The sequence below is a fragment of the Cucurbita maxima genome, unplaced genomic scaffold (genome assembly GCF_002738345.1).
Source record: "Cucurbita maxima cultivar Rimu unplaced genomic scaffold, Cmax_1.0 Cma_Scf00009, whole genome shotgun sequence".
Lineage (NCBI taxonomy): Eukaryota > Viridiplantae > Streptophyta > Magnoliopsida > Cucurbitales > Cucurbitaceae > Cucurbita > Cucurbita maxima.
Window position 1 is genome coordinate 5,076,928 of NW_019272025.1, and position 23,197 is coordinate 5,100,124.

Consider the following 23,197-nt stretch of genomic DNA (forward strand, 5'->3'; position numbering starts at 1 on the left):
CAATTCACCGTCTCTTGGGCCTTTACGTCGCTCTTACGCTACTATATTCTTCCTCCTATTTTATATAATAATAATAATAATAATAATAATAATAATAACAAATAAATAAATAATTGTAGAAGTCAAAGGAACCTAGACAGAATTTGTGTATTAATTATTTAATCTTAGCTTACCTAATTTCATTAAATAAAATCCCCATCTGATTCCATACATACATTTCTAGAATGTAACGGCCACTTGGGTTAATAAACTCACCAATTGTCATAAATAGTATGTCATTAATTCAGTCAAAAATAATAAAAAGAAAGGTTAATTAATAATTAATAATTAATAATTGGTGGGACCCACGCCTATTCCTATTATTTGCTTAGATTTTTTTTTTTTTTTTAAATATTAAAATGTTGCTTATTGGTGATATCCAATGGTTGCCATTTATAGCCCTAAATGATTGCTGAGTGGAATATCCACAATAAGGCCAAAACAATTATCAATATATTTATAATTCTATGTTCATTTTATATATATATATATATATTATTTTTATTTCCAATGTTTTCATTGGGAAATCTTCCACTCGCCTTGATTGTCTCCTGCCTACCCTTTACACAACAAACCCATCTCAAAGAAGCTTTCCAAAAGCCTTTTGGGGTGTTTAAATAATTACAATCATTGAAATATGTTATATTTAATATACTTATTTATTATATGATAAATAGATTTTAATATTACAACTTTAATTACTATGCCCTTTAACACGTTGGATGAAACGTCGACGTTTGGAGTTAGGTGTTCTATCTACTCATGCTTCTTCAACATCTTTGTTAATAAAAATATTATTTGAAAAACAAAAATAATATTTAAATATGTCCTAATTAACCCACACGTGTTAATATTTTATTTTATTACTATTAAAAAAAAGTCTTAATTTAATAAATAATTTTGCTGCGACGCGGGAGTACGGAAAGTGTATGACAGCTGAACGTCCAAAGTGGACCCTCTAGGGGGGGACTGGGCAATGACAACGCTGGAAAAATAGACCACGTGTCAGTATGACGTGCCAATATTCGGACACTCCACGGAATCGCACCGTAGAATCTCCCTTCTCACTCAAAATTAAAAAGAGGCCATTCTTCCCGAAATAGCCTCACATTCTCCTCATATTACCATCTTACCCTTCCCTTTCCTTTTCCCCCTTTTTAACATGCATGGTGCGTGCCTTTCGTAGTATGAAATTAACGGGAAGCAAACAAATTAAAAAAAAACTAAGTTACCAAATAATAATTATAATAATAAATAAATAAATGAATTTAAATTCGTCATTTATGTAAAAAAAATATTTTTATTCCTTCCAGAGTTATAATACTATATTATTATTTTTCTAATTTTAAAATTAAAAAAAAAAAACAAGGCCAGCCTCCATAATCACTCCTAAATTTATTACTCTCTATATCTCCGGATATTCCCTCCCATTTCCTCTCTGGACTTTTCTCTCTCTAGATTTTTTCTCTCTCTTTCCACCATTTTTTTTTTGTCGGTGCGGTGCAGATCCTGGAGCTTCCATTTCGTCGGTGGATATCGACTTATCTCACCGCTCTAATTGTAAAGGGAAATTGAGATTGAGGGGTTTTGTTTTGCTGTCTTTCCTTCTTTTTAATTTGGAATTGGATTTATTTGGCGGTGGAATTTGGAAGATAATTGTTGTTTTTCTAGATCTGTATATTGACTATTTTATGTCGACTGTTACAGAACTTATAGAAATCTAGTTGTCATTGGTGTTCTTTGTGCAAAAATAGAAGGGGCTTATTGGGTTTTGGTTTGATGGAGGATCGGGGAAGGGCGATGGAAAAAGTGCGCTGCTCTGCGTGTGATCCGGTAGGTATGCCAGCAACAGCCGCACGAATGTGGCTGAGTTTTTGAGAACCAATCGGATTCAGCTTGGTTTTAGTGACTTTTTTTAAGAACTCTTGAAGCTGTTCTTGCTTGAGAATCTGGAGTTTTCCCCCCATTTTGCCCAGGATGCAGCAAGATCAAGGCAAAAAGGTGAATCTCTCTCTTGAATACCTGATTAATGAAATCCTTTGTGTTTCTTGCTACAAGAAGGCTTTGATTTTCGGTTTTTGCAAGATTTCCAGATTCTGCCAGAAGGATGAACTTTAGTTACTTATTTATTCATCTTTATACATGCGATCTGTTTAGCTGATTTAGCTTGGGATGAAATTGAATTTTTCCTTCTTGTGGGTATTCTTCTCTAATCAGTTTATGCCAACAGAATTCGACCGAAATGGAGTTTTTCTCTGATTATGGCGATGCCAGTAGATATAAAATTCAGGAAGTAATCGGGAAAGGAAGCTATGGGGTTGTGTGTTCTGCTATTGACACACGCACTGGCGACAAGGTTGCAATAAAGAAGATACACAATATTTTTGAGCATATATCTGATGCTGTTAGAATTCTTCGTGAGATTAAGCTGCTTAGACTTCTTCGCCATCCTGATATTGTTGAAATTAAACATGTTATGCTGCCACCTTCACGGAGGGATTTCAAAGATATCTACGTTGTTTTTGAGCTGATGGAATCAGATCTTCACCAAGTTATTAAAGCTAATGATGATCTTACTCGAGAACATTACCAGTTTTTCCTTTACCAACTTCTTCGTGCATTAAAATATATCCATACAGGTTCTGACATTTGATTTGTTTTGGTACTTTACTGTGTGGGCTGGCTCAGTGTTGTTATTATCTTGTTTCGATCTTACAGCCTTAAGCTAATTGCTTTCATCCTCTTTAGGCGTATCTGACTCAAAGCTTCATTTTGCAGCTAATGTCTACCATCGAGATTTAAAACCAAAGAATATATTGGCAAATTCAAATTGTAAACTTAAAATATGTGATTTTGGATTGGCAAGAGTTGCGTTCAGTGACACGCCAACGACAATTTTCTGGACGGTATGTCATTTCCTCGAGATTTACCACGCTTTGGAAAGAATTTAGTTTGGTCAATACTCTAATGGTGTTCTTGTGTTCTTGGTTTGAATGATAAAAACTAAAGCGTTTTGTATTGATGATAACATAGGATTATGTTGCTACTAGATGGTATCGAGCTCCCGAGCTCTGTGGTTCATTTTTCTCTAAGGTATGCTTTTTCTAGAGTTTCTTTTCAGTTACTTACTAGACGAGACTGTCACTTGCTCAGGTGCTGTATATAGAATACTAGATATTGCAAATGATTTGTAAAAAGTGAGACCACTATCCAATGCTTTTCTTGATATATGTTCAAATTTTATTACCGATGACTTCGTTTCTTGGTCTTTAATCTTCTGACTTCTTTTTCCTGAGTGAACTCATTACTTGTTGTTTGTATACAGTATACACCTGCAATTGATATATGGAGCATTGGCTGCATATTTGCTGAAGTTTTAATGGGGAAGCCACTTTTTCCTGGTAAAAACGTCGTTCACCAGCTTGATTTGATGGCAGATCTCCTTGGAACTCCTTCACTAGATACAATCTCCAGGGTAGACAAATTCTTCAACTCCCACATTATGCTCTACAAGATTCCTTGGTTTTGAATCCATTCACGAATCTAGCAATGTTCTGTAGTTAACAAGGTTCTTCTGTTGATGAATGAGTAGGTACGCAATGACAAGGCTAGAAGATATTTAACTACTATGAGGAAAAAGCAGCCGGTGCCATTTGCTCAAAAGTTTCCGAACGCAGATCCTTTAGCGCTGAGACTTCTAGAAAGGTTGCTTGCTTTCGATCCAAAAGATAGGCCGACTGCTGAAGAGGTCTTGCATTTTCCTATAAAATCTTTACTCTATTTTGAATATGCTTATTTGAAAAGTGCGCTTTATATATGGTTATATTGGGGAAAGTTGAAACGTTTGCCTCGGTCTTTTGTGCCAGGCACTGGCTGATCCATACTTCAAGGGATTGGCAAAAATTGAGAGGGAACCTTCCTGCCAGCCAATCTCAAAGATGGAATTTGAATTTGAGAGGCGGAGGGTCACAAAAGAAGACATTCAAGAGCTAATCTTCCGGGAGATACTAGAATATCACCCTCAGCTACTAAAAGATTACATGAATGGGACTGAGAGGACAAATTTTCTATATCCAAGGTTGTGATCATCATCCTCATAATATAATTATCTTATCCTCTAGATTTCTTCTTATTATTTATTGTGCATATATGTGCAGTGCTGTCGACCAATTTAGAAAGCAGTTTGCACATCTCGAGGAAAATGGTGGTAAAAGTGCGCCGGTTATTCCTCTTGACAGGAAGCATGTATCCCTTCCAAGGTAAATATGATTCTTTCATCTCAAGAGAATTTTGTGCTTTTTGCTTCCTTGTCAGTAGAAAATAAGTATAATACCTTTGATGCTGTTAGAAATAATCTAAATCCATTGGCTAGTATTACAAATTGAGAATCTGTGCATTTCTATGGATCATGTGTCGTATAGCAAACATAAAATCGAAATACCAAATGAACATCATACCGGGGTGGGTGATGGATCTCAACAACTATCATCCTGAACACATGCCATCTCAGATTTTTGTGTATGGTTTGTAATACCCCAAGCCCATCCCTAACCGATATTATCTTCTTTGGGCTTTCCCTTTCAGGCTTCCTTTAAGGTTTTTAAAACGCATTTGGTAGGAATTAGTTTCCACACCCTTATAAAGTATGCTTCATTCTCCTTTTTAACCAACGTGGGATTATACCATCCACCCCCTGTCTCTCGTCCTTACTCGTCCTCACTGGCAATCGCTACCTTCTCCAATTGATGTGGAACCCTCCAATCTGCCTCTTTTTGGGGCCCAACATCCTTGTTGGCACATCGGCTCGTGCTGACTCTGATACCATTTGTAACAATCTAAGCCCACCGCTAGTAGATATTGTCCGCTTTGGCCTGTTACGTATCGCCGTTAGCATAACGGTTTTAAAACGCGTCTGCTAGGGAGGTTTCTCCACACTTATAAAAAATGCTTTGTTCTTCTCCCCAACTGATATGGGATCTTACTATGGTTGATCTTTTAAGTACTCCATTATTGTTTTGTATCATTCAATTATCATGTGATACATGGGATGTCTGATATAACCAGGTCAACAGTTGTACACTTGAACCCGGTCTATTCTAAGGACCAAATAAATAATGTATCCCTTCAAGATGTGAAGATCTCCGAAGAGTCATACCGAAAGAATTCCCGAGATAGTGAAGGACGGCTAACAAATATATCAAGGACCATGCAGGCACCACAGAAAATCCCGATTGGTACTTGTGCAACTTTTCTTATCTTTATATGTTTTGACCATTCAAAGATCAGATTTACCGATTCCTCGACCGTGTTTCACTTCAGCAGCTAAGCCTGGAAGAGTGGTTGGACCAGTAATAGCCGATGAGAATGGGAGGGTAGTGAAGGAACCATATGATCCAAGAACGTTGATCAGAGGAGCCATTCTTCCTCCTACATATCACTACCAAAAACCCATTGCTGGAAATCAAGAAAGATCTGCAGCAGAAACAAAACTGGATATTTCATTAAGAGCCACTAAGCAAGCATCCCAGTGTGGCATGGCTTCCAAATTAGGATCAGATATAGCCATCAGCATCGACTCAAACCCTTTTTACATGACACGAGCAGGAGTGAACAAGGTCGAACTCAAGGACCAAATATCCATCGACACGAACTTTCTGCAGGCCAAGGCGGCCCAATACAGTGGTCTGGGTGCAGCAACGGCCACCACCACATCGGTCGCTCAAAGAAAGGTGATTGCTGGTCAGTATAGCATGACGAAGATGTACTAGTAAGTAAGTAAATGTTGGTCACAGTGAGAGATGCTCCTGCAAGTACTCCTTCCTCGTACAGATAGAAAAAGGCATTTGATGATAGAAGAAGAAGTGAGAGGAGAGGAGGGTGGCCGTCAGCTCGGCTGGCTTGTGTGTAAGAATAGATGGAAGAGAGGTTAGTGGGCTCTCAAGAAATTAGATTGATGAGGCTATATTTAAATGCACAGTTAGCTTGTAATAAGAAACTGTACATTAGGAAAATGCAAAAAACAGCTATACTATAATACCTCGGCCCTTCAAAGCCGGAAGTGAAACCTTATTATATAAACCCCAATACAGAAACAAATTTGTCATTGATGTCTGATTCTATGAATTCACAATTACGTATCGTTGTTAAACTGTGTTTGCGTCCGTTTTAGCTCATTACATAAAACGTGTCGGTTTTCGTATTTTTCTACAAAATGCTTCGGGGCTATTTTAGTCCTTTAATAAATTCAAATCAATATTTAAATATCTCGATGGATCATTTTCCAGAGTTCACGAATAAATTCGGCCATTTGTTAATCCCAACAAAGAAAATTAAAAGGTCTGCGTTCGATCCATTCTGATATGGGCCGGGCAAATAAACAGCTCTGGCTCATCAATGTAATTGGGCCGTATTCATGAGCCCAAGTAAAGATTTTTTTTTTTTATTTGGCCCAATCCATGACCAAAAGCTGTTCGGGTCCCATGCCTGTTCGCACGTGCCTCGCACTACCTCTGCGCTTTTCCTTCGACCATTCTCAGCCGTCCATTATCAGAGATCATATTTGCTCGCCCTCCCTCCAATTTCCCTTTCCACACTTCCTTTTTTTTCCCTCCGAGAGAGTTGGGAAAGAAAAGCTTCAGACTGTCGCTGGAAAAATCCGCAACCCTAATTCGATTTCTGCAGGCCGCTGAACCAGAGAAATCAAAGGTTTGATCCTTCGTTTTTTTTTAATTCTCTTACGAAACAGGTTTTGTTGAATGTCATTTCCAGTATTTTTCCATCTTTCTTACCGCCGAATCTCTTTGTTTTCTCATTTAATCGCCAGTTTCTCGCTTGATTCTTTCTCCTAATTTTTTCCGGTTTGTTTTCTCTTCATCTAATTTTTTATTCCTCTTGCTTGGTGTGTAAGTATAGTGTTTTTTTTTTTTTTTTTTTTTTTTTTTTTTTTTTTTTTTTTTTTGTCTCGATAGTTGTTAGAACTTCATTTCTTTTGAATCATCTGGATATAGATGGGTATGCTTTTCTTTTTTTAGAAATTGTGTTCGTTGTTAACGTTCTGATTTGGGATGTGAACGTAGAAATATTAATGGAGAACGAGATTAACATTGTCGACGGCGGGGCGTCGGGGGACGATCCGACCACGGAGGATTTTTATGATTTTGATCAGCGGGAGAGCGATGCAAAGGTCGCAGAGCTGAGCCAGAAAATTGAGGTTTTGGAGCGTGAAAAGAAAAAATTGGTTGACGAAAATGAAGAATTCAAAGATAAGGTTAAAAAAGTTTCTGTGGAGATTGAAGGATTCAAGAGTGAAGAGGGGTCGCTGAAAGAACAACTGAAAGAAATAGAGAAACAACTTGAACGTTCTGAAGAGGGAAATAAGGTGTTAGAATCGGTTGCAGCGAGAGCATTGGAGCTTGAGACTGAGGTCGCTAGGCTACAGCATGATTTGATATCTGCAATGAATGGAGCTGAAGAGGCAAATACCGAAGTCGTAGAGTTGAGGAAAAATTTGGGGGAAAAGGGAGAAAAGGTTGAAGCTATGGAGGAACAGTTGGAAGCCCTGAAGAAAACAAAGGTGGAGAGTGAAAAGAAAGTCAGAGAATTGGAGAGGAAAGTTGGGGTGTTGGAGGTCAAGGAGATAGAGGAGAAGAGTAAAAAAGTTCGAGTGGAGGAGGAAATGAGAGACAAAATCGAGGCGAGGGAGAGGGAAATCACCAGTCTTAAGACAGTTGTCCAGGATTTGGAATTGATGATAACGAAGAACGAGCTGGAGTTAGATAAGTGGATCAAGGAGAAACTTAACGTCGAAAAGTTGTTGAACGAGTCGGAAGAGAAAACGAAAACGATCGAGTTGAATATGGCTCAGTTGCAGAAGGAAGTAGAGGAAGCACACAAAGTCATTGGTGGATTAAAGGAGAAAGCATTGAATACTTTGAATGGAACTGCAGAGGAACTCAAGTCAGCTTTCAAAGGTGCAGAGAAGGAGTTGAACTCGAACTGGCCTGTAATTGCAGGTTCGACTGGAGTCGTTGCTGCCATAGCTGCACTAGCCTTTGCTTTGTATGGAAGGCAAAGATAGATCGTGATGCTACGAAGGCAGATAGTTGAGGGTGGAGGCTTAACTCAGAATATAGCCAAAAGGGTAAGGTTCATGAACTGCATATCTGCTTCAGTTTTGTTAGATATGTTTGTTTATTTGGTGGTTTTTTCCAAGCCAATAAGTACTGGTTGGCGCTAAATTTTTGCTTCAAATGATCTTCTGAAGCCAAATCTTGTTAGTTAACCAATTTAGTTCAATCCCACTGTTATAGATGATTAACCAGACAAGTCTTTGAGCTATACTTGTTTCTTGCATTTCTGAGTTGTTTTCAATGCATTCTTGCATGATATGCCAAAATTTGGCAAATTTTGAAGTGCCCTTTTTTTGAGTCTCCACTGCCTCCACTGCCTCCACCCTCTCAATTGATTATGTTATAAATGCACCAATAAAACAGCAACAGCAACAGATGAAACCATGAGAAGCAAACAAGCTTCTGCTCTGCTCGCTCTCCTTTTCACTTTGGTTGCTGGGCTGGTTTCTCACAGCCTGGTCATCCCTGTATTCTCCACCGCCATTCATTCCTGACCAGAAAAGCTATTACTCTCCTTACAGGTTTCACATTCTTTTAAGTATGCTATGCTGTAATAGTAGTGACTAGTAGGCTTACAACATTGCATTGCAGGTTCACATGGCAGCCCTATACCACCATCACACGTCTATGGAGGAACACCACCGCATTATCCCACACCAAACCCTTCGACGGCTTCGACACCGTCGAAGCCTATGGCTGGTGGTGGTGGATACGACAATCCTCCATCTTCTATAAGAAGTTGCCCACCAACCACCTTGGTTGATTTAGGCACTAAGTATTTCCACGGGTATATATTGTCCTCTTCGGAGAAAGTTTCCACACTTTCATTAGAATGCTTGGCTCACTTTTCCAACTTATGTGGGATCTCACAATCCATTCCAGACTCAACGTCCTTGCTGTTGTTATGTGAGATTTTACAATCCACTTTTTGGAGTCAGCGTTCACACTTGTTCATCTCCCAAATTGATGTGGGATCTCACAATTTATCTCCTTTTGGGGCGCAGTGTCTTCGCTGGCACACCCCTCGATATTGTTCTATTTGGGCTTTCTTTTTCGAGGTTTCCCTCAAGGTTTTTAAAACGCGTATATTAGGAATAACTTTTTACAACTTTATAAAGAATGTTTTATTCTTTTCGGTAATCGATGTGAGATCTCATGAAATCACAATTTGTTCCGGGCACATTCAAACACAAGGGTCTATGGTTTGAAGGCCGTCCGAGAACTCTCTTGAAAGGAAGAAGTACACGTTGAAAGTGGTGGATTCAGTTGCCACGTAATCCCCAAACCCCAAATCTAATGAATGTCCACGTGGTGTCCATTAATTGGGTATTTATGAAATCTAGGGCAAGCAGCAGCAACGGCATCCCATGTTAACCTCAAATTACGCTATATTGTGGTGGGAACCCGACACGGCAATTGGTGTCGTTTAAAAGAGAATAAATTAAATAAATATTTTATTTATTAAATTCTTTAACTTACTTTCTTACCAATTAAATCTCACCGACACCAACTCAATGTTCCACAACCTCCACCTTCCGTGATTTTAGGACTAACTTTACCCACTCCTTTTTACTGTTTCTTTCATTCAGCTTAAATATCTTTTTTTACTGAAAATTACAAATTTTACATATTCTAGATATTCTATTAATTTACAAAAATAAAAATTTTATATTTCATGTAATATAAATGAGAATGCTACTTCAATATTAATCTATGACCTAACACATGAAAAATATATATATATATATATATTTGAAAATAAAAAGGTCAGATAAGATTAATTAAATATAAACAACAATTCAAAAAAAAAAAAAAAAAGTTGTATTTATAAAATATTCGTAGCCAAAAAAATTTGCATGCAGGATAGCAACGGCTGCTCCCATTTCCATATATATCTATCAATGCCATTCTTTTGACTTATAAATTAAGAAACTAATCAATTTTTTTTTATTAATAAAAACAAAGTAATTAAATGGACCTCCTCATTAAACCAACTTCCAAATATTTTTAATCCCCCATTCCTATTTTCTTTTTGCAAACGAAATATATATATATAAATGTAACACTCATTTTAATTTGGCAATAAACTTTAAAAATAACTCATTTTTTATCCATTTCTAAAACTAAAATTTTCATTGAAAAAAAATCATGGAAAATAAAGCTAAGATTTCCTTGTATTGAATCTTATGATTAGGGTTTCAAATTTGTAAAGGTGTATTTATACCCATTAAAAAGGTATAGAATCTACATTATTATTAAGTTTTCATTAAAATAGTTAATGATTATATTATTTATTTTTGGTATTAATTGAAAAATTGAAATAATCAAACAAGGAATCCTTTGGCTCCGGCGTTATAGGCAAGCGTAATGGAGTGGCTAAAGGAGAGTGAAACACAGTGTGTCGGTGGCAAATGGACACCCAATGGCAGATCCGTAAATAATAGTAAAAAACAAGGGTAATATTTCTGTACTCCTTTTTTTTTATTTCTTAATACTTTTACCAAGGTTAAATTATTTAAAATATGTATAAATTAGATTTTAAAAAAACAAATTATTGGGATTTAGGGTATTTTGAGATTTAAAATTATTCCTTTTATATTTCCAAAAGCATAATGTGGACAGTACTCATAAAAAAATAAAAAAAATAAAATATTTAAAAAAAAAAGACATAAAAGGGCAGTTGGGCATAGCTGGTGAGTTCGGCAGAGTGTGAAACCGTGAGTCTCTCTAAAAAAAAAAGCCCGAGTCGTTGCTCCACTTCCATCCTCTTCTCGCCTTGAATGGATTCTTCACCACGATGAACTTCTATATCTCCACCACCGGCATTAAGAAACTCACGATTTCCAACTCCGCCGCCCTCAAGCCGCCGCCTCCGCCGCCTCCACCGTCCACAGTGCCTAATCGTAGAATCTCCACTCGCTCAATCTTGCCTCTCCTCCTCACTCTCGCAATTGTTCTCCCGTTCTGTTTCCTTCGAATCGCCTTTTTCGTCCTCGAATCCGCCGCCGCGTGTTCCTCCTCCATCGGTAACTTCCTCCCCGTCCTTCGATTTAATTACTACTTTATCCCCTTCCTTAACTGTTTATCTTTTTGCAGACTGCTCTGGATGGACGCTTTTCAGCGGAAATGACGACGCATCTTCGGTTAGTTCTCTCCCTCTTTTCCATCTTAATTCCGAATATACCCCTAAGCTTCCACTCCGCTTTTTTTTTTCTTTTTTCTTTTTTTTTTTGGATTTCCACATTTTACGTTTCTCCAACTACTTCATACTCTTTCCTATAAACTGACAAATGCATTTATAGTACCATGAACTTGAATGCATCTTCTCCATATGCCAATTCATTTTTTTTTTAATTTAAATAATTTTAGATAACTATTTTAATCTTAAACTAATATATTAAATTAGATTTTGTTATAATTGTATACATTTTTTAAAAAATATATTTACTTTTTGACTCGAAAATTCCTCCAATATTGTATATTGAGTTCAAACATTATAAGGTTGTAAATGTTGTCAACTAGCCATTTTTATTAAGACCCATCGATGATAAGATATTACTAAACAAGGTAGAAATAGCACTGATTAATAGTAAATTGCTTTCAATTTACTCAAATTCAATTTCAATTTTTTTTTTTTTTTTTTTTTTGTGATTAAAAAAATGGAAATGAATTGTTGTTCCATTTAGCAGTAGGCAGCTTTTGGGACATGTGGCTACTAGCTAGCAATCATTTGATTTTGGTCCACTTGAGCTTGGAAAAATAAATAATATTGTCTTCTATTTCAATATCTTTCAACCCACGTCGCTCTGATTGTGATGCCTCAATCAGTGTTCAAGAAAAATTATCTCTTAAAACAGAGAAAATGATTATGGTTACGTATTGGGTGCTAGATATGACCGTCCAAGCGCACTACTAATAGATATTATTTATGTATAGTTATTAGCTTCACGATTTTAAAACGCGTCAACTAGGGAGATGTTTCCCCCCCTTATAAAAAATGTTTCGTTCTCATAATCTACCCCTTTTAGGGTCCAGCATCCTCGCTAGCCATCGATGTGGACTCCCCAATACGTTCTTTCTAGTACACTGCCTCATGTCCATTCCTTTTGGGGTTTAGCCTCCTTGCTGGTACATTACTTGGTGTTTGATTTTGATACCATTTGTAACCGTTCAAGCTAAGCCCACTGTTAACCGATATAGTTCCTTTTGAGGTTTTCTTTTGGATTTTGTACCGACTCTGTATTTTGTTCTGGCTGTGAATATGAATGACAGAGACTGAGCGAGGAATTCTTAAGATTAATGGTGGATTCAAAGGAAAGTGGGTCTGTGGGGAGTGGCGATGGAGATGGAGTGGGATCCTTCAACGAGCTTGTCAAAGACATGATTTCTAAACCACAGGACATGAGGGCCTTCGCATTCAAGACTAAAGCTATGGTAATCCTCATATCATTCTGCTCCCTTTAATCAAACACAAGCCCTTCATTTTCTTATTGACATCTTCCATGGCAGCTTCAAGCTATGGAACAAAAGCTCAAATCTGCCAGAAAACGTGAATCTGTGTATTGGCATTTAGCATCACATGGCATTCCAAAGGGCCTTCATTGTCTCTCTCTCAAACTAGCCGAAGAGTATGCTGTTAACGCCAAAGCTCGAGCTCGTTTGCCACAGCCTGAATATGTTTCTCGCCTTACCGACCCCTTCTTTCGTCACGTTGTTCTCTTGACCGACAACATCCTCGCCGCTTCTGTTGTCGTCTCGTCCGCTGTTCGGAACTCAGCCGACCCTCGAAAGCTGGTCTTTCACATTGTCACTGACAAGAAAACATACACCCCAATGCACGCCTGGTTTGCAACCAATTCAGTTCATGATTCTGTGGTGGTTGAAGTTAAGGGACTGCACCAATTCGACTGGTCCGAGGATGTCAACAGCAGAGTTCATGATATGTTCGAGATTCATCGCTTGATCTGGAAGCGTTACTATAATGATTTCAAAGAAGCTAACTTCGGGTTTGATGGGGAAGATCAAACACAATTAGATGTTCTTAGCCCCACCAGTCTCTCCCTCTTGAATCACCTCCGCATTTATGTTCATGAGGTAAGCACTTACATAGTCATTCCAAATGGGCACATATTAACTGAACTTTGTGCATATGATTTGTTCACCCCTTGATTTAAAGCTACAAATGTGTCTCATTCAGCTGTTTCCAGATCTGAAGAAGGTCGTGTTCTTGGACGATGACATTGTCGTGCAACATGATATGTCCTCTTTATGGGACATGGACCTTGGTGGCAATGTTGTTGGCGCTGTCCTTGATTCTTCCTGTGGCGATGGTTGTTGTCCAGGAAGAACATACAGCCACTACCTCAACTTCTCCCATCCTTTGATATCATCAAACTTCGATCCCGACCGCTGTGCGTGGCTCCACGGCATGAACATCTTCGATCTCGAAGCATGGAGAAAGATGAACATTACATCCAAATATCATCAGTGGCTCAAACATGTTAGTTCCCATTCTTGTAATGCCAAATGAAATAGAATAATTATAGCTCACCCTTGACAAACACTGCTATTATTTTACAGAATCTCAATTCTGGATTGGCATTGTGGCTTCCAGGGGAACTGGCTCCCTCCTTGATGGCTTTTGAGGATCATATGTATCCCATTGATTCATCATGGCAAGTGGCTGGATTAGGTGAAAGACCCTTAAAGATAATAAGCAAGGAGATCCTCCAAGACACTGCGGTCATTCATTTCAGCGGTCCAGCCAAGCCGTGGCTCGAGATCGGGTCGCCGGAGGTACGAAACATATGGCATAAACATGTAAATTTCTCAAATAAGTTTATTAGAAGATGCAGAATAAGGTAGTGAGGAGAAGGAAGTTGTCCAAGTTTAGAACCAAAACTATTCATTTACATGGTCTAAGAGGGAAGAAGGCTTAGCCCGCCTTCAGTCTCTTCAGACTAATCTCTACAAAAATATGATAGCAATAGAATCAGAGTTTTAGAGGATATATATTGTATTTTATTTGTTGACTTCGTATGAGCGGAAGGTTAGGATAAGATTATTCAATGACGAACAGATAAGATTAGATATCTTAATCAAACTCTACCTAATATCGAGTTGATTTGGAACAATTTTTCCTTTTTTAAGCACTTAGAAAGAGAAAATCATTTCGATCCGTTCTTGTTTGTTCTTCGTGTTTTTGATGTGAAAGGCATCTAATTGCGCACTATAAGTAAATGGGAAACAACCTTACAAATTTTGTTGTTATTGTTGTTTGGTTGGTGTGTTGAAGGCCTATTGGAATGAGAGCTTTTTGGGTATTGGCAAAGTGAAAAGGACCCACCGTTCATGGTGTTCTTATGGAAGAGAGAAAGTGGGGGAGGAGATTTTGAATTGCTATATGCACCAAAGTTTTATTAGACAACACATATTGTCATATGTCGTAGGATCGTGTAGTTTTCTCGTAAGATTAATCGAGAATTCAGGTGCATTGAATTCTTATAATTTTAAATGGGTTAATAAAATATTGTCGTAGTAACTTAATTTTAAACAGTTACAATTACAGATAGCGATTTATTAGGATATAACTGTCATTAAAAGAATAATACTGATGTCACATCATCATCCTTCTATAAATGGCGTTGAAGATAACAACGGAATAAAATAAAAGCATATTCTAAACTTTAGGGTTTACAATATAGAAAATATCAAAATAACTTGTATACTTATATAGTGTAGTCTCATGTCTCTCAAATCTTATATTATAAATATCTCGATTTCTCTATCTACCTCAATCAATCGAGACCACATCTAAACAAAGTCCACATTCCTTTTCAGTGGCTCAATCATAAGAATTTCATGATTAAACGTGTCTTACTTCATCAATTCTATGTTAGGCGACCTCCTGAAAATTACAAAGAGTAAGTAACACTGCCATGTCGCAGAAGATTTAAGAGGAATCTCCAGGTCATCCATGTTGAATCGAGATTCCAAATTCTAATCTAAATTTTGGGCATGAGTCGTTACAATATTTCACAATACATACACTAAATTTATAATTTGGGTCGAGCATATTACTGATTCGAACCCAATCGTATCCCAACAACTACATCAACAAATCATAACCCGAAACGAGTAAATATCACAAATACAAAAAAAGTTTTATAATATATTTATATATATATATATAAAAAGGAGTCTATGTTGAGGGTTTTGATTGTAGCATGAAGCATAAGAACACTACACAAAAATAAATACCATGAGATTATCTCAGCCAGAAGCAGAGAGCTTCAAAAGGCAGTATTATTTGACATCCTCGGTGGTTGGTTGGTTGCAGATTCAGAATAATAATAATAATAATAATAACAACAACAAGATTTTTGTGTTTTTTTGTGTTTTTTTTTTTTTTGGTTTGGAGGGTTATACACTTAAACGAGCTGAAGGGCTGTGAGATGGTCTTGATGGGCGTAATGGGTGTCGGAATCCATAAGCCCCACGCCGCCATAGCTTCTGTTCTCCTCGTACTGCCCTCCTCCCACTGTCTCATACGTTCCCCTTTGCATCATGTTCGTTTGTTGCTGTTGTTGTATTCTTTCATGTTCAGCAATCTATTAAAACCGAACTAAATTTATGTGAATGATGTTATAAATAATGTGACGTATCAACATAATCGAAATAAATGGAGTATTTTGTTCTTGAGGGATTTGTGTTATCGAGGAGAAAAGGTGAAGAATTTGACCTGTGCTCTTAGATAGTTGTTGTGGTTCTGAAGCTCCATTTCCTACACCAAGAAAAACTTCAACCCTTTTTTAAGTATCTAAAAAATCATTCTAAATAATCTCGTATATTATGTTATATACGTACCCTCTTTTGCATGAATTCCATCTCTGCACACAAGGTTTCGTTCTGCACACCATCAAAACGCTCAATTTTGAACCCGAATAGATTTTAAATCACTAGTGAACTCAAACGCATAAATATATACGATTTTAACACGAAAAGTAACATTATGGGATTCGAACACAAAGATTTCCTTACGCTCGATTGTAATGAGTTTAATCTAATTATATCAAAACGTTGAAGAAATCGAGTAAAAGGGGAGACCTTTTTAGCCCTAACTTTGCTGATTCCTCTCTCCAATCTGCCCTCCAAGCTTTTCAGGTCCTTTAAAGACAATGAGCTGAGTGCTTCACCAAGAATATGCCTGAGCAAGATGAAATTCACACTGTAAATTCATACAAAACTTACTCTTTTTTTTGTGTGTGTTTTGGAACTTTAATTAACAAACCTGTTTGAGTTCTGAATCTCTCGGATCTGTCTCTTCAGCTTTGATGCTTCTTGCTGGTAAAACTGTAAAAAAAAATTCATATTTAATTGTTCATCTGTGTTTTTAACTTTTTTGTTCCTTAAAAAAAAAAAAAAAGAAAACATGTAATTACCTGTACATTAGCTTCTGCAACTGATAATCCAGAATTGGAAGAGTCAGCAAATGCTTTCTTGTACCTTTCAATGGTTCCTCTAACACTGCAAAAATTGTACTCATTTTTAACCATTCATTCACAAATATATTACCCACAAATTTAATAAACTAAAAACATTATGTTAAATATAATTATATAAATACTTTAATATTATATAATATTATATATAGATAAAAGAAAGAGAATCACACCTAATAAAACCGACAGGAGGGATTCCAAGAAAATGGGTGGTGGCATGTGATACCTTAATTTCGTCGACCATGATTGCAGTGTGAACAAACACCCCCCCACCTTATTTTATATTTCTTTTCATTTTTCTATTACTCTAAACCCGAAACCCTAAATTCTAAATCCTCCTCGTTCGACAATGCTTCTCAAATTCATCCCCATTTCTTCTTCATCCACTTTAATTCTCGAACAAATCCATACTTCTAAATCGAAATTCACAGCTAGCAAATATTGTCCAATTTAGCCCCTTAATATCACCGTAATTCTCAGATAAATATGTACTCTAATACATGATTTTCGTAAATCTAAGCTTCCTAGATACCCATAAACATGTAAACACCTAGTAAATATTGTCTGTTTTAGCTCGTTAAATATCGCCGTAAGCCTCATAACTCTTATAAGTAACTCTATAATCGACGTGGGATCTAACAAAACGTGTTATTGATGCTCTTGTCGAAAGATTTTAAGCTATTTGTTTGCATCAATGAGAGGCTATCATAAATGGGTCTGATGGGTTTTAAAATCATTAAAAAGGGAGGGGAAAAAAAGGGTCTAAATTAGTGATAAGGGGGAGAGGATCGAAGTTTCATAGAAATAGAATGATTCTCTTTTGCATTGCAAAAGAAAATGAATTACACACACTTTCCCTTCCACTCTCCCAAACCTAAAATCAATAATATTTCAAATGGGATTTTTCAAATTTCCCCAAAATAATAATAATAATAATAATAATAATAATAATAAAAATACAATAATTTCTTGTCGGATTTGATTAATATGAATACCAGTTGTGAGTTGACTGAAGCTAAATTGGTATAGAGAGAGAGAGAGATTGAAAGGCATGAAATATGAAACTATGAAGAAGAGGAAGCTATTTCCCAACTTTTTCTATTTCTATGCTACAAATTAAAGTTTGAGAGGGCAGAACGGTCCTTCCACATTGCAAGAAAATGGTATTAATATTATTCATTTAATTATTGTACAACCCACAAAAAATACTATTTTCCATTTTTTTAATTATTCTAATTACTATTCATCCATTCTCAATTTTTTTTTTTAATTTTTAAAATTTTTTGTCATAATTTGATCATTTGTGTGGAAAATTCATTAATTTCTACACTAAAAAACCTGCCAAAATTGTAAATAAGAAATTGATTATATTTTGTATTAAACCCTAAAAATTCAAAACAAATATCATATAAAAAAAATTAATTTTACTAAACAAGATGAGTTGATTATCAAGAAATTGAATTGTAGCAATTCTCTTAAGATCAGAGGATAAAATAATAAATTCAAAGCTTAGAAAAACAAATTAAGAAGAAAAACAAAAACCCAGATAAAATCAAACGCTATCTAACAAACCCATTTGAAAAAAATCAGATTTTTCCAAGCAAAGTTGAGCAAGAACATTAAAAGTAATGAAAAAGGGTGAAAAAATGGAAATAATGAGGGCGATGACACCATCATCTGGGACAGACAGGTTAGGGTGACGGATTATAGATGGATGACATTTTTAGCCAAAAAAAACCCTAAAAACATGGATTCATTAATTTCCTCAAAAAAAAAAAAATTAAGGTTAAACCCTAAGCTTTAACCACAGATCTGTATAGCTCAGATAGAAATGATTAATTTTTTTGTTGTTTGAAGGAAGAATTTGAAGTTGTGAAACCTGTTATTGGCATATTCATAGAGACGGCCACGAGTGGAGAAGACGATGAGGGCAACTTCAGCATCACAAAGAACAGACAACTCGTAAGCTTTTTTAAGCAAACCATTTCTTCTCTTGCAAAAGGTGACTTGACGATTTGTGGTATTTTCAATTCGTTTAATTTCAATCTTACCTCTTCCCATTTTTTTGTGGGAAGAGGCAGATCCTTCTCCAGCTTGGCTTGGGAACTCCGTGGCTGAAATCTGAACCAAAGAACACACAAAAAAAAGACTTGGGTTTTGGTTTTGGTCACTAGATCTGCCACAAAATCACCTAAAGATTCAAACTTTGAAGATGGGGTTTGAAGATTTTGAAGAAAACAAACCTGGGTGAGCTCAACTTTGAGGGAAGAACACGAAGAGAAAAGGGAGATCAGATTTTAGTGAAGGGTGTGGTGGAAAAAGGTGTAGGGTTTGGTTTATAGGAAAAGTATTTAAAGGAGAAAAGTAGATTGAAATTTTTCATATTACCATTTTGTTGGTGTGAAATTAAAGAGGTTAATGAAGGCCTTAATCCAACTTAGCTTTTATTAAGAAGAAAGATCAAATTAGAGAAATTAGGGGAAACAAAATTATAGGGAGAGAGAGAGTGTTAGGGTTCCCATTTCTTCATGTTATGGGTAAAAGTTAAGAAGGGGTACCCCATAAAAGGTTCTCTGAAAAGTGACCCACAAATTGGTTGGAATTAGACCCTCTGTTTACTCATGCAAACTTACAAAACCCTTCCCAATAGCCTTATTGGGTATTGTGAGATACTCAGAAGAAAACGAACTATTATTTATAAAGGTATGAAAACCTTCCGTATCATACATGTTTTCTAAGGAAGCCCGAAAGGGAAAGCCTAAAGAAAACAATATCGGTTAACAGTGGGCTTGAATCGTTAGAGGTATGTTCTCATTGGAAGATTCCTTCACTATTTTGAAGATGAAGCTCAATATTTCAAGTTAATTAATATCAAATTAGATTAGAGAGTGAAACGCGTGCTAGTGAGGACGCTGGGTCCCAATGGGGTGAATTGTAAGATCTCACGTCGGTTAGGGAGATATAAGTGTTTGGAAACCTCTCTTACACACGATTTACAAACCTTGAATGAAAGCTCAAAAAGAAAAACCCAAAGAGAACAATATCGGTCAGAAAAACATGATAATTTTGGACATAATCGAAAATAATTATTGAGTTTTAATGGGTTATTGAGGTTAGACATTGTATTCTAGATTTAAAACTATTTTGAAATAGATTTTAGGATATGAAATTAATATCCAATAAAGAGAATTATCACTCTGTCCATTTATATATAGAGAGCTTTTGAAGGTGTGCAAAGAGAGAGGCTATAATTGATAATAATGGTGAAGTATGAAGGGAAAGTTGCTTCAAAATATGTCTTTGTATAGATGTGCAAAAACAAGTACATTTAAATCCTATTTTCACTATATATATATATATACTATGTTTCTAAGTATTTTATTATAATTAGTATGCGTTTTAAAATCGCGGCTTGTGTTGTTACAAATGGTATCAGAGTCAGACATTGGACATTGTACTAGCGAGGACGTTGGCCCTAAACTGTGAGATCCCACATCGGTTGAAAAAAGAAACAAAACATTCCTATAAGGGTACGGAAATCTTTCTCTAACAGATGATACGTAATGAGCAAAAATGAACAATATCTACTAACGATGTGTCTGTCAGTGAGGATGTTGGGCCCCTTGAATTGTAAGATCTTCGTTGGATAGGGGAGCGAAACATAGAGCCAGGCACCAAGCAGCGTGCAGTGAGGATGTTGGGCCCCTGGATTGTGAGATCTCAGTTAAAGAGGAGAACGAAACATTTCTTAGATAGATGGATAAACGGCCTTCTACAAACTTGTAGCGTTTTCTCGAGTAGGTAGAAACATCAATAGAAAAGTCCAGATAAAAAAAAAATAATAATAATATAGTACTAATAAAGATGGATGACTTATTTAAAAAAGCACCAAATAAAAATTCCAAATTTATTAACATATAAGATTTTATTTCCAACATTGATATTTTTATCAACATCATATAATTAAATCATCAACATTATGCAGATACCAACATTCAATTCTCCGAAAGGACACATAGGTTTCAACATAAATACAAATTTTGTTGTAAGAGATGACGATGGAAATATAGGTTTGTCGAACAAGATAACGATGACGATAGCAACTGAAGATCATCGTTACTTTAATTTTCAACCCCCAAAAGAATATCTTCCAAAGTAAAATAAGAATCCTATGTAATTTCCTGTTCATCTTCTTTATTTCTTTCTTGACTTCATTATTCACACATATATATACATATATAGATATATATATATACACATATATGTATATGCAGCTTTCAGATACTGAGCTGCAAAATTGCCATTCAAAGGGTCCTTATTTTGTAGGGTCAAGTATCCAAGAAAGGCCATTATCCATCCTTGATTTGGTATCCTATTTTATGACCCATGTTTTGATTCTTCATTTTTTTGGTCACCCTTTTGAATTCTTCCCTCTCACATACCCAACTTCAATTTTTACCATTTTCTTGTAAACCCAAATGAAATTAGGCCATTAGGGAAAACTACCTATGCAATTATTCCCACTATTCCTCTTACATCAAATCAAGTTTCATCCTCGTTTTATCAGTTTTTAAAGGAGACTTCTGTGTTTGTGCTAATCGGTTATTTAATGACTCAGTTGAGTCAAATATATGATTGAACTGTGTTGGCTCGTGCATCAGTGGAGTGAAAGTTGACATTACTAAATCTAGTGAGATTTTTGATTTGTGGGTGTCGTTTATTTTTTCGTGAAATAAGATTGTATAGCATATATAGATTAATGGACTAACTAACGATTGCATTAACAGCTAAATTATGCTCAAATGAGTGTAGTTTAGAAGGGTGAAATAAAATGAATGAAATACATTGGGAGGGGACAAAGACTGACAGTACTAGGAAAGGAGAAGTATAATATAAAAGGGGGAGGAAAAGCATCCCCCTTTGTCAATGTTATTACATGCAACTTGTTAATTAAAGCACTATGAAACAGGTGCATGCATGCTTCTCTTTCCCTTTATTTTCTTATCAATTTCATCAAAATTCAGAGTCAAAATCAAACAGCTTTGATTTAGGGAACAAACTTCAACATTCAAATCTCAATTTCAACAAAGTTTAATACGTTAGGATGAGTGTTTTGATGTTAAGTTTGTACCATTTTTCAATATTTTGATGCTTTGATCATAGTTTGGAGGATATTTTTATGATTGAAATTGGTTTGTTGATTCAAATCTTTGATCAATTGGTCAAAGATATCTTATAACAGCTCAACCTTATCACTAACAGATATTGTCTGCTTTAGCCTGTTACGTATCGTTTTTAGCCTCACATTTTAAAGCGCGACCGTGCCACATTTGAAACTGTAGAAGGCGGTTGATTACTTTCAAAGTTTCTAGTGACAAGGTCACGTTGAACTTCAACTCTTTCGAGTTGGTCATGATGCAACAACCTTAGACACTCCGTACCATTGCTTCTGAAAAGGTCTTGTCCCATACTTTGTTCTTTTATGACGAGGTAGTAGTAGATCTAACTATGACTATCAAATCTATTTCATATGCACGAGCACTTGAAACGAGGAGCAAACTTGAAAGGGTGCACTTGTAGAGTCGACTAAACGTCGATCGCGTCTACTTCAATTTCATCAATCACTCGTTTCAGAATTTCTTAAAGAAATTTAGTATATAAGAGTTTAGAATCAAAATAAATATAAAAAATAAAAAAATAAAAGGGAAAGAGGATGAAAAAAAAAAAAGAAAAAAAGATAATAAATATAGAAAAAGGAAAAGATAGTGAAGAAAAGGTGAGCATAAAGTAAATACAAATGTAATTAAAGATGAAAATGACGGTGAAAGATGCCAGACTCCTTCAATGTTTACTACCTAATATCATGAATTCCACGTAATATAATGTCACAATCATACCAGGTAACCTAGCAATATTTAACACAAATTTTTTAATTACAAATTTATATCTATTTAATCGTCCTCAAAATTGAAATTTAGGGCGGCACCAAATATAAAATTTATATTTATATTTAATAAATCAATTTGTTTTTATAAATTCAAATTCATCGTCCAAATATACAAGAAAACGTACATATGAGTATATGTCAGGTCAACACAGTCGAAGTAATTTTTTTTTTTTTTTGAAAGTATTTGAAAAATAGTATTCATAATTTGAGATTTAACCATCAAAATACACAATTACACTCAAATTTTCAAATTATAAAAGTATTACCATTAAAGAAATCCAAAAGCAAGTGGGTTGGTTAAGTTGGATTAACCAAATCCAAAAACACGGGAAATGACATGTCGTTTCGTAACCGAAGCTGTAAAAACTTGGACTTTGCGGCTAATAAATGAAGTCCGACACGTGGTCATGTCGACCATGTTCCAAAGCAACCGGTAGGAAGTGAATGGCGAGACAAGACCGACATGTCGCATCCTACTTTCTCAAGATCGAATCTTTGGATTGGCTATCCAAGCCCATTCCTTTTCAATCACCATCCCATTATTTATGCACTGAGACCCAATTGCAGAAGCATTCTTCACC

General features: G+C 35.9%; 3 protein-coding genes and 1 pseudogene across 5 annotated transcripts; 3 read left to right on the top strand and 1 right to left on the bottom strand.

The window, feature by feature from the left end:
- The first annotated feature begins 1,447 nt into the window (after positions 1-1,447).
- LOC111483830 (mitogen-activated protein kinase 20-like) lies at positions 1,448-6,148 on the top strand. 3 transcript variants are annotated; one of them, XM_023130165.1, is made up of 10 exons: positions 1,448-2,040; positions 2,270-2,678; positions 2,818-2,945; positions 3,073-3,132; positions 3,365-3,514; positions 3,632-3,787; positions 3,906-4,117; positions 4,197-4,298; positions 5,104-5,273; positions 5,362-6,148. In XM_023130165.1, exons 1-10 carry the CDS (start codon positions 2,017-2,019, stop codon positions 5,805-5,807), a joined length of 1,857 nt encoding a protein of 618 aa, XP_022985933.1. In that variant the 5' UTR covers positions 1,448-2,016; the 3' UTR covers positions 5,808-6,148. The 3 variants fall into 3 exon arrangements, with proteins under 3 accessions (XP_022985933.1, XP_022985934.1, XP_022985932.1); XM_023130166.1 differs by having other exon boundaries at positions 1,449-2,040; positions 2,257-2,678; positions 5,359-6,148; XM_023130164.1 differs by having other exon boundaries at positions 1,449-2,040; positions 5,359-6,148.
- Positions 6,149-6,592: 444 nt separating this feature from the next.
- Positions 6,593-8,443, top strand: LOC111483870 (peroxisomal and mitochondrial division factor 2-like). The gene is made up of 2 exons (XM_023130239.1): positions 6,593-6,744; positions 7,116-8,443. The coding sequence occupies exon 2, from the start codon at positions 7,124-7,126 to the stop codon at positions 8,114-8,116; it is 993 nt and encodes a 330-aa protein (XP_022986007.1). The 5' UTR covers positions 6,593-6,744; positions 7,116-7,123; the 3' UTR covers positions 8,117-8,443.
- Positions 8,444-10,838: 2,395 nt separating this feature from the next.
- Positions 10,839-14,266, top strand: LOC111483837 (probable galacturonosyltransferase 15). Its single transcript, XM_023130180.1, has 6 exons — positions 10,839-11,194; positions 11,265-11,311; positions 12,441-12,602; positions 12,678-13,262; positions 13,366-13,668; positions 13,749-14,266. The coding sequence occupies exons 1-6, from the start codon at positions 10,966-10,968 to the stop codon at positions 14,031-14,033; spliced, it is 1,611 nt and encodes a 536-aa protein (XP_022985948.1). The 5' UTR covers positions 10,839-10,965; the 3' UTR covers positions 14,034-14,266.
- Positions 14,267-15,563: 1,297 nt separating this feature from the next.
- On the bottom strand, positions 15,564-18,790 carry LOC111483900 (annotated as a pseudogene).
- Between the last annotated feature and the right edge of the window lie 4,407 nt (positions 18,791-23,197).

What these genes read in the sequence shown, in the direction of transcription:
- LOC111483830 (XM_023130164.1), top strand. Translation starts at nt 2,017, where the DNA reads ATGCAGCAAGATCAAGGCAAAAAG. An exon ending in ATTAAAATATATCCATACAG is followed by an intron (nt 2,679 to 2,817) that starts GTTCTGACATTT and finishes TTCATTTTGCAG; the next exon opens with CTAATGTCTACCATCGAGAT. An exon ending in ATAGGCCGACTGCTGAAGAG is followed by an intron (nt 3,788 to 3,905) that starts GTCTTGCATTTT and finishes CTTTTGTGCCAG; the next exon opens with GCACTGGCTGATCCATACTT.
- LOC111483870 (XM_023130239.1), top strand. Translation starts at nt 7,124, where the DNA reads ATGGAGAACGAGATTAACATTGTCGACGGCGGGGCGTCGGGGGACGAT.
- LOC111483837 (XM_023130180.1), top strand. Translation starts at nt 10,966, where the DNA reads ATGAACTTCTATATCTCCACCACCGGCATTAAGAAACTCACGATTTCC. An exon ending in GAAATGACGACGCATCTTCG is followed by an intron (nt 11,312 to 12,440) that starts GTTAGTTCTCTC and finishes TATGAATGACAG; the next exon opens with AGACTGAGCGAGGAATTCTT. An exon ending in CATTCAAGACTAAAGCTATG is followed by an intron (nt 12,603 to 12,677) that starts GTAATCCTCATA and finishes CTTCCATGGCAG; the next exon opens with CTTCAAGCTATGGAACAAAA.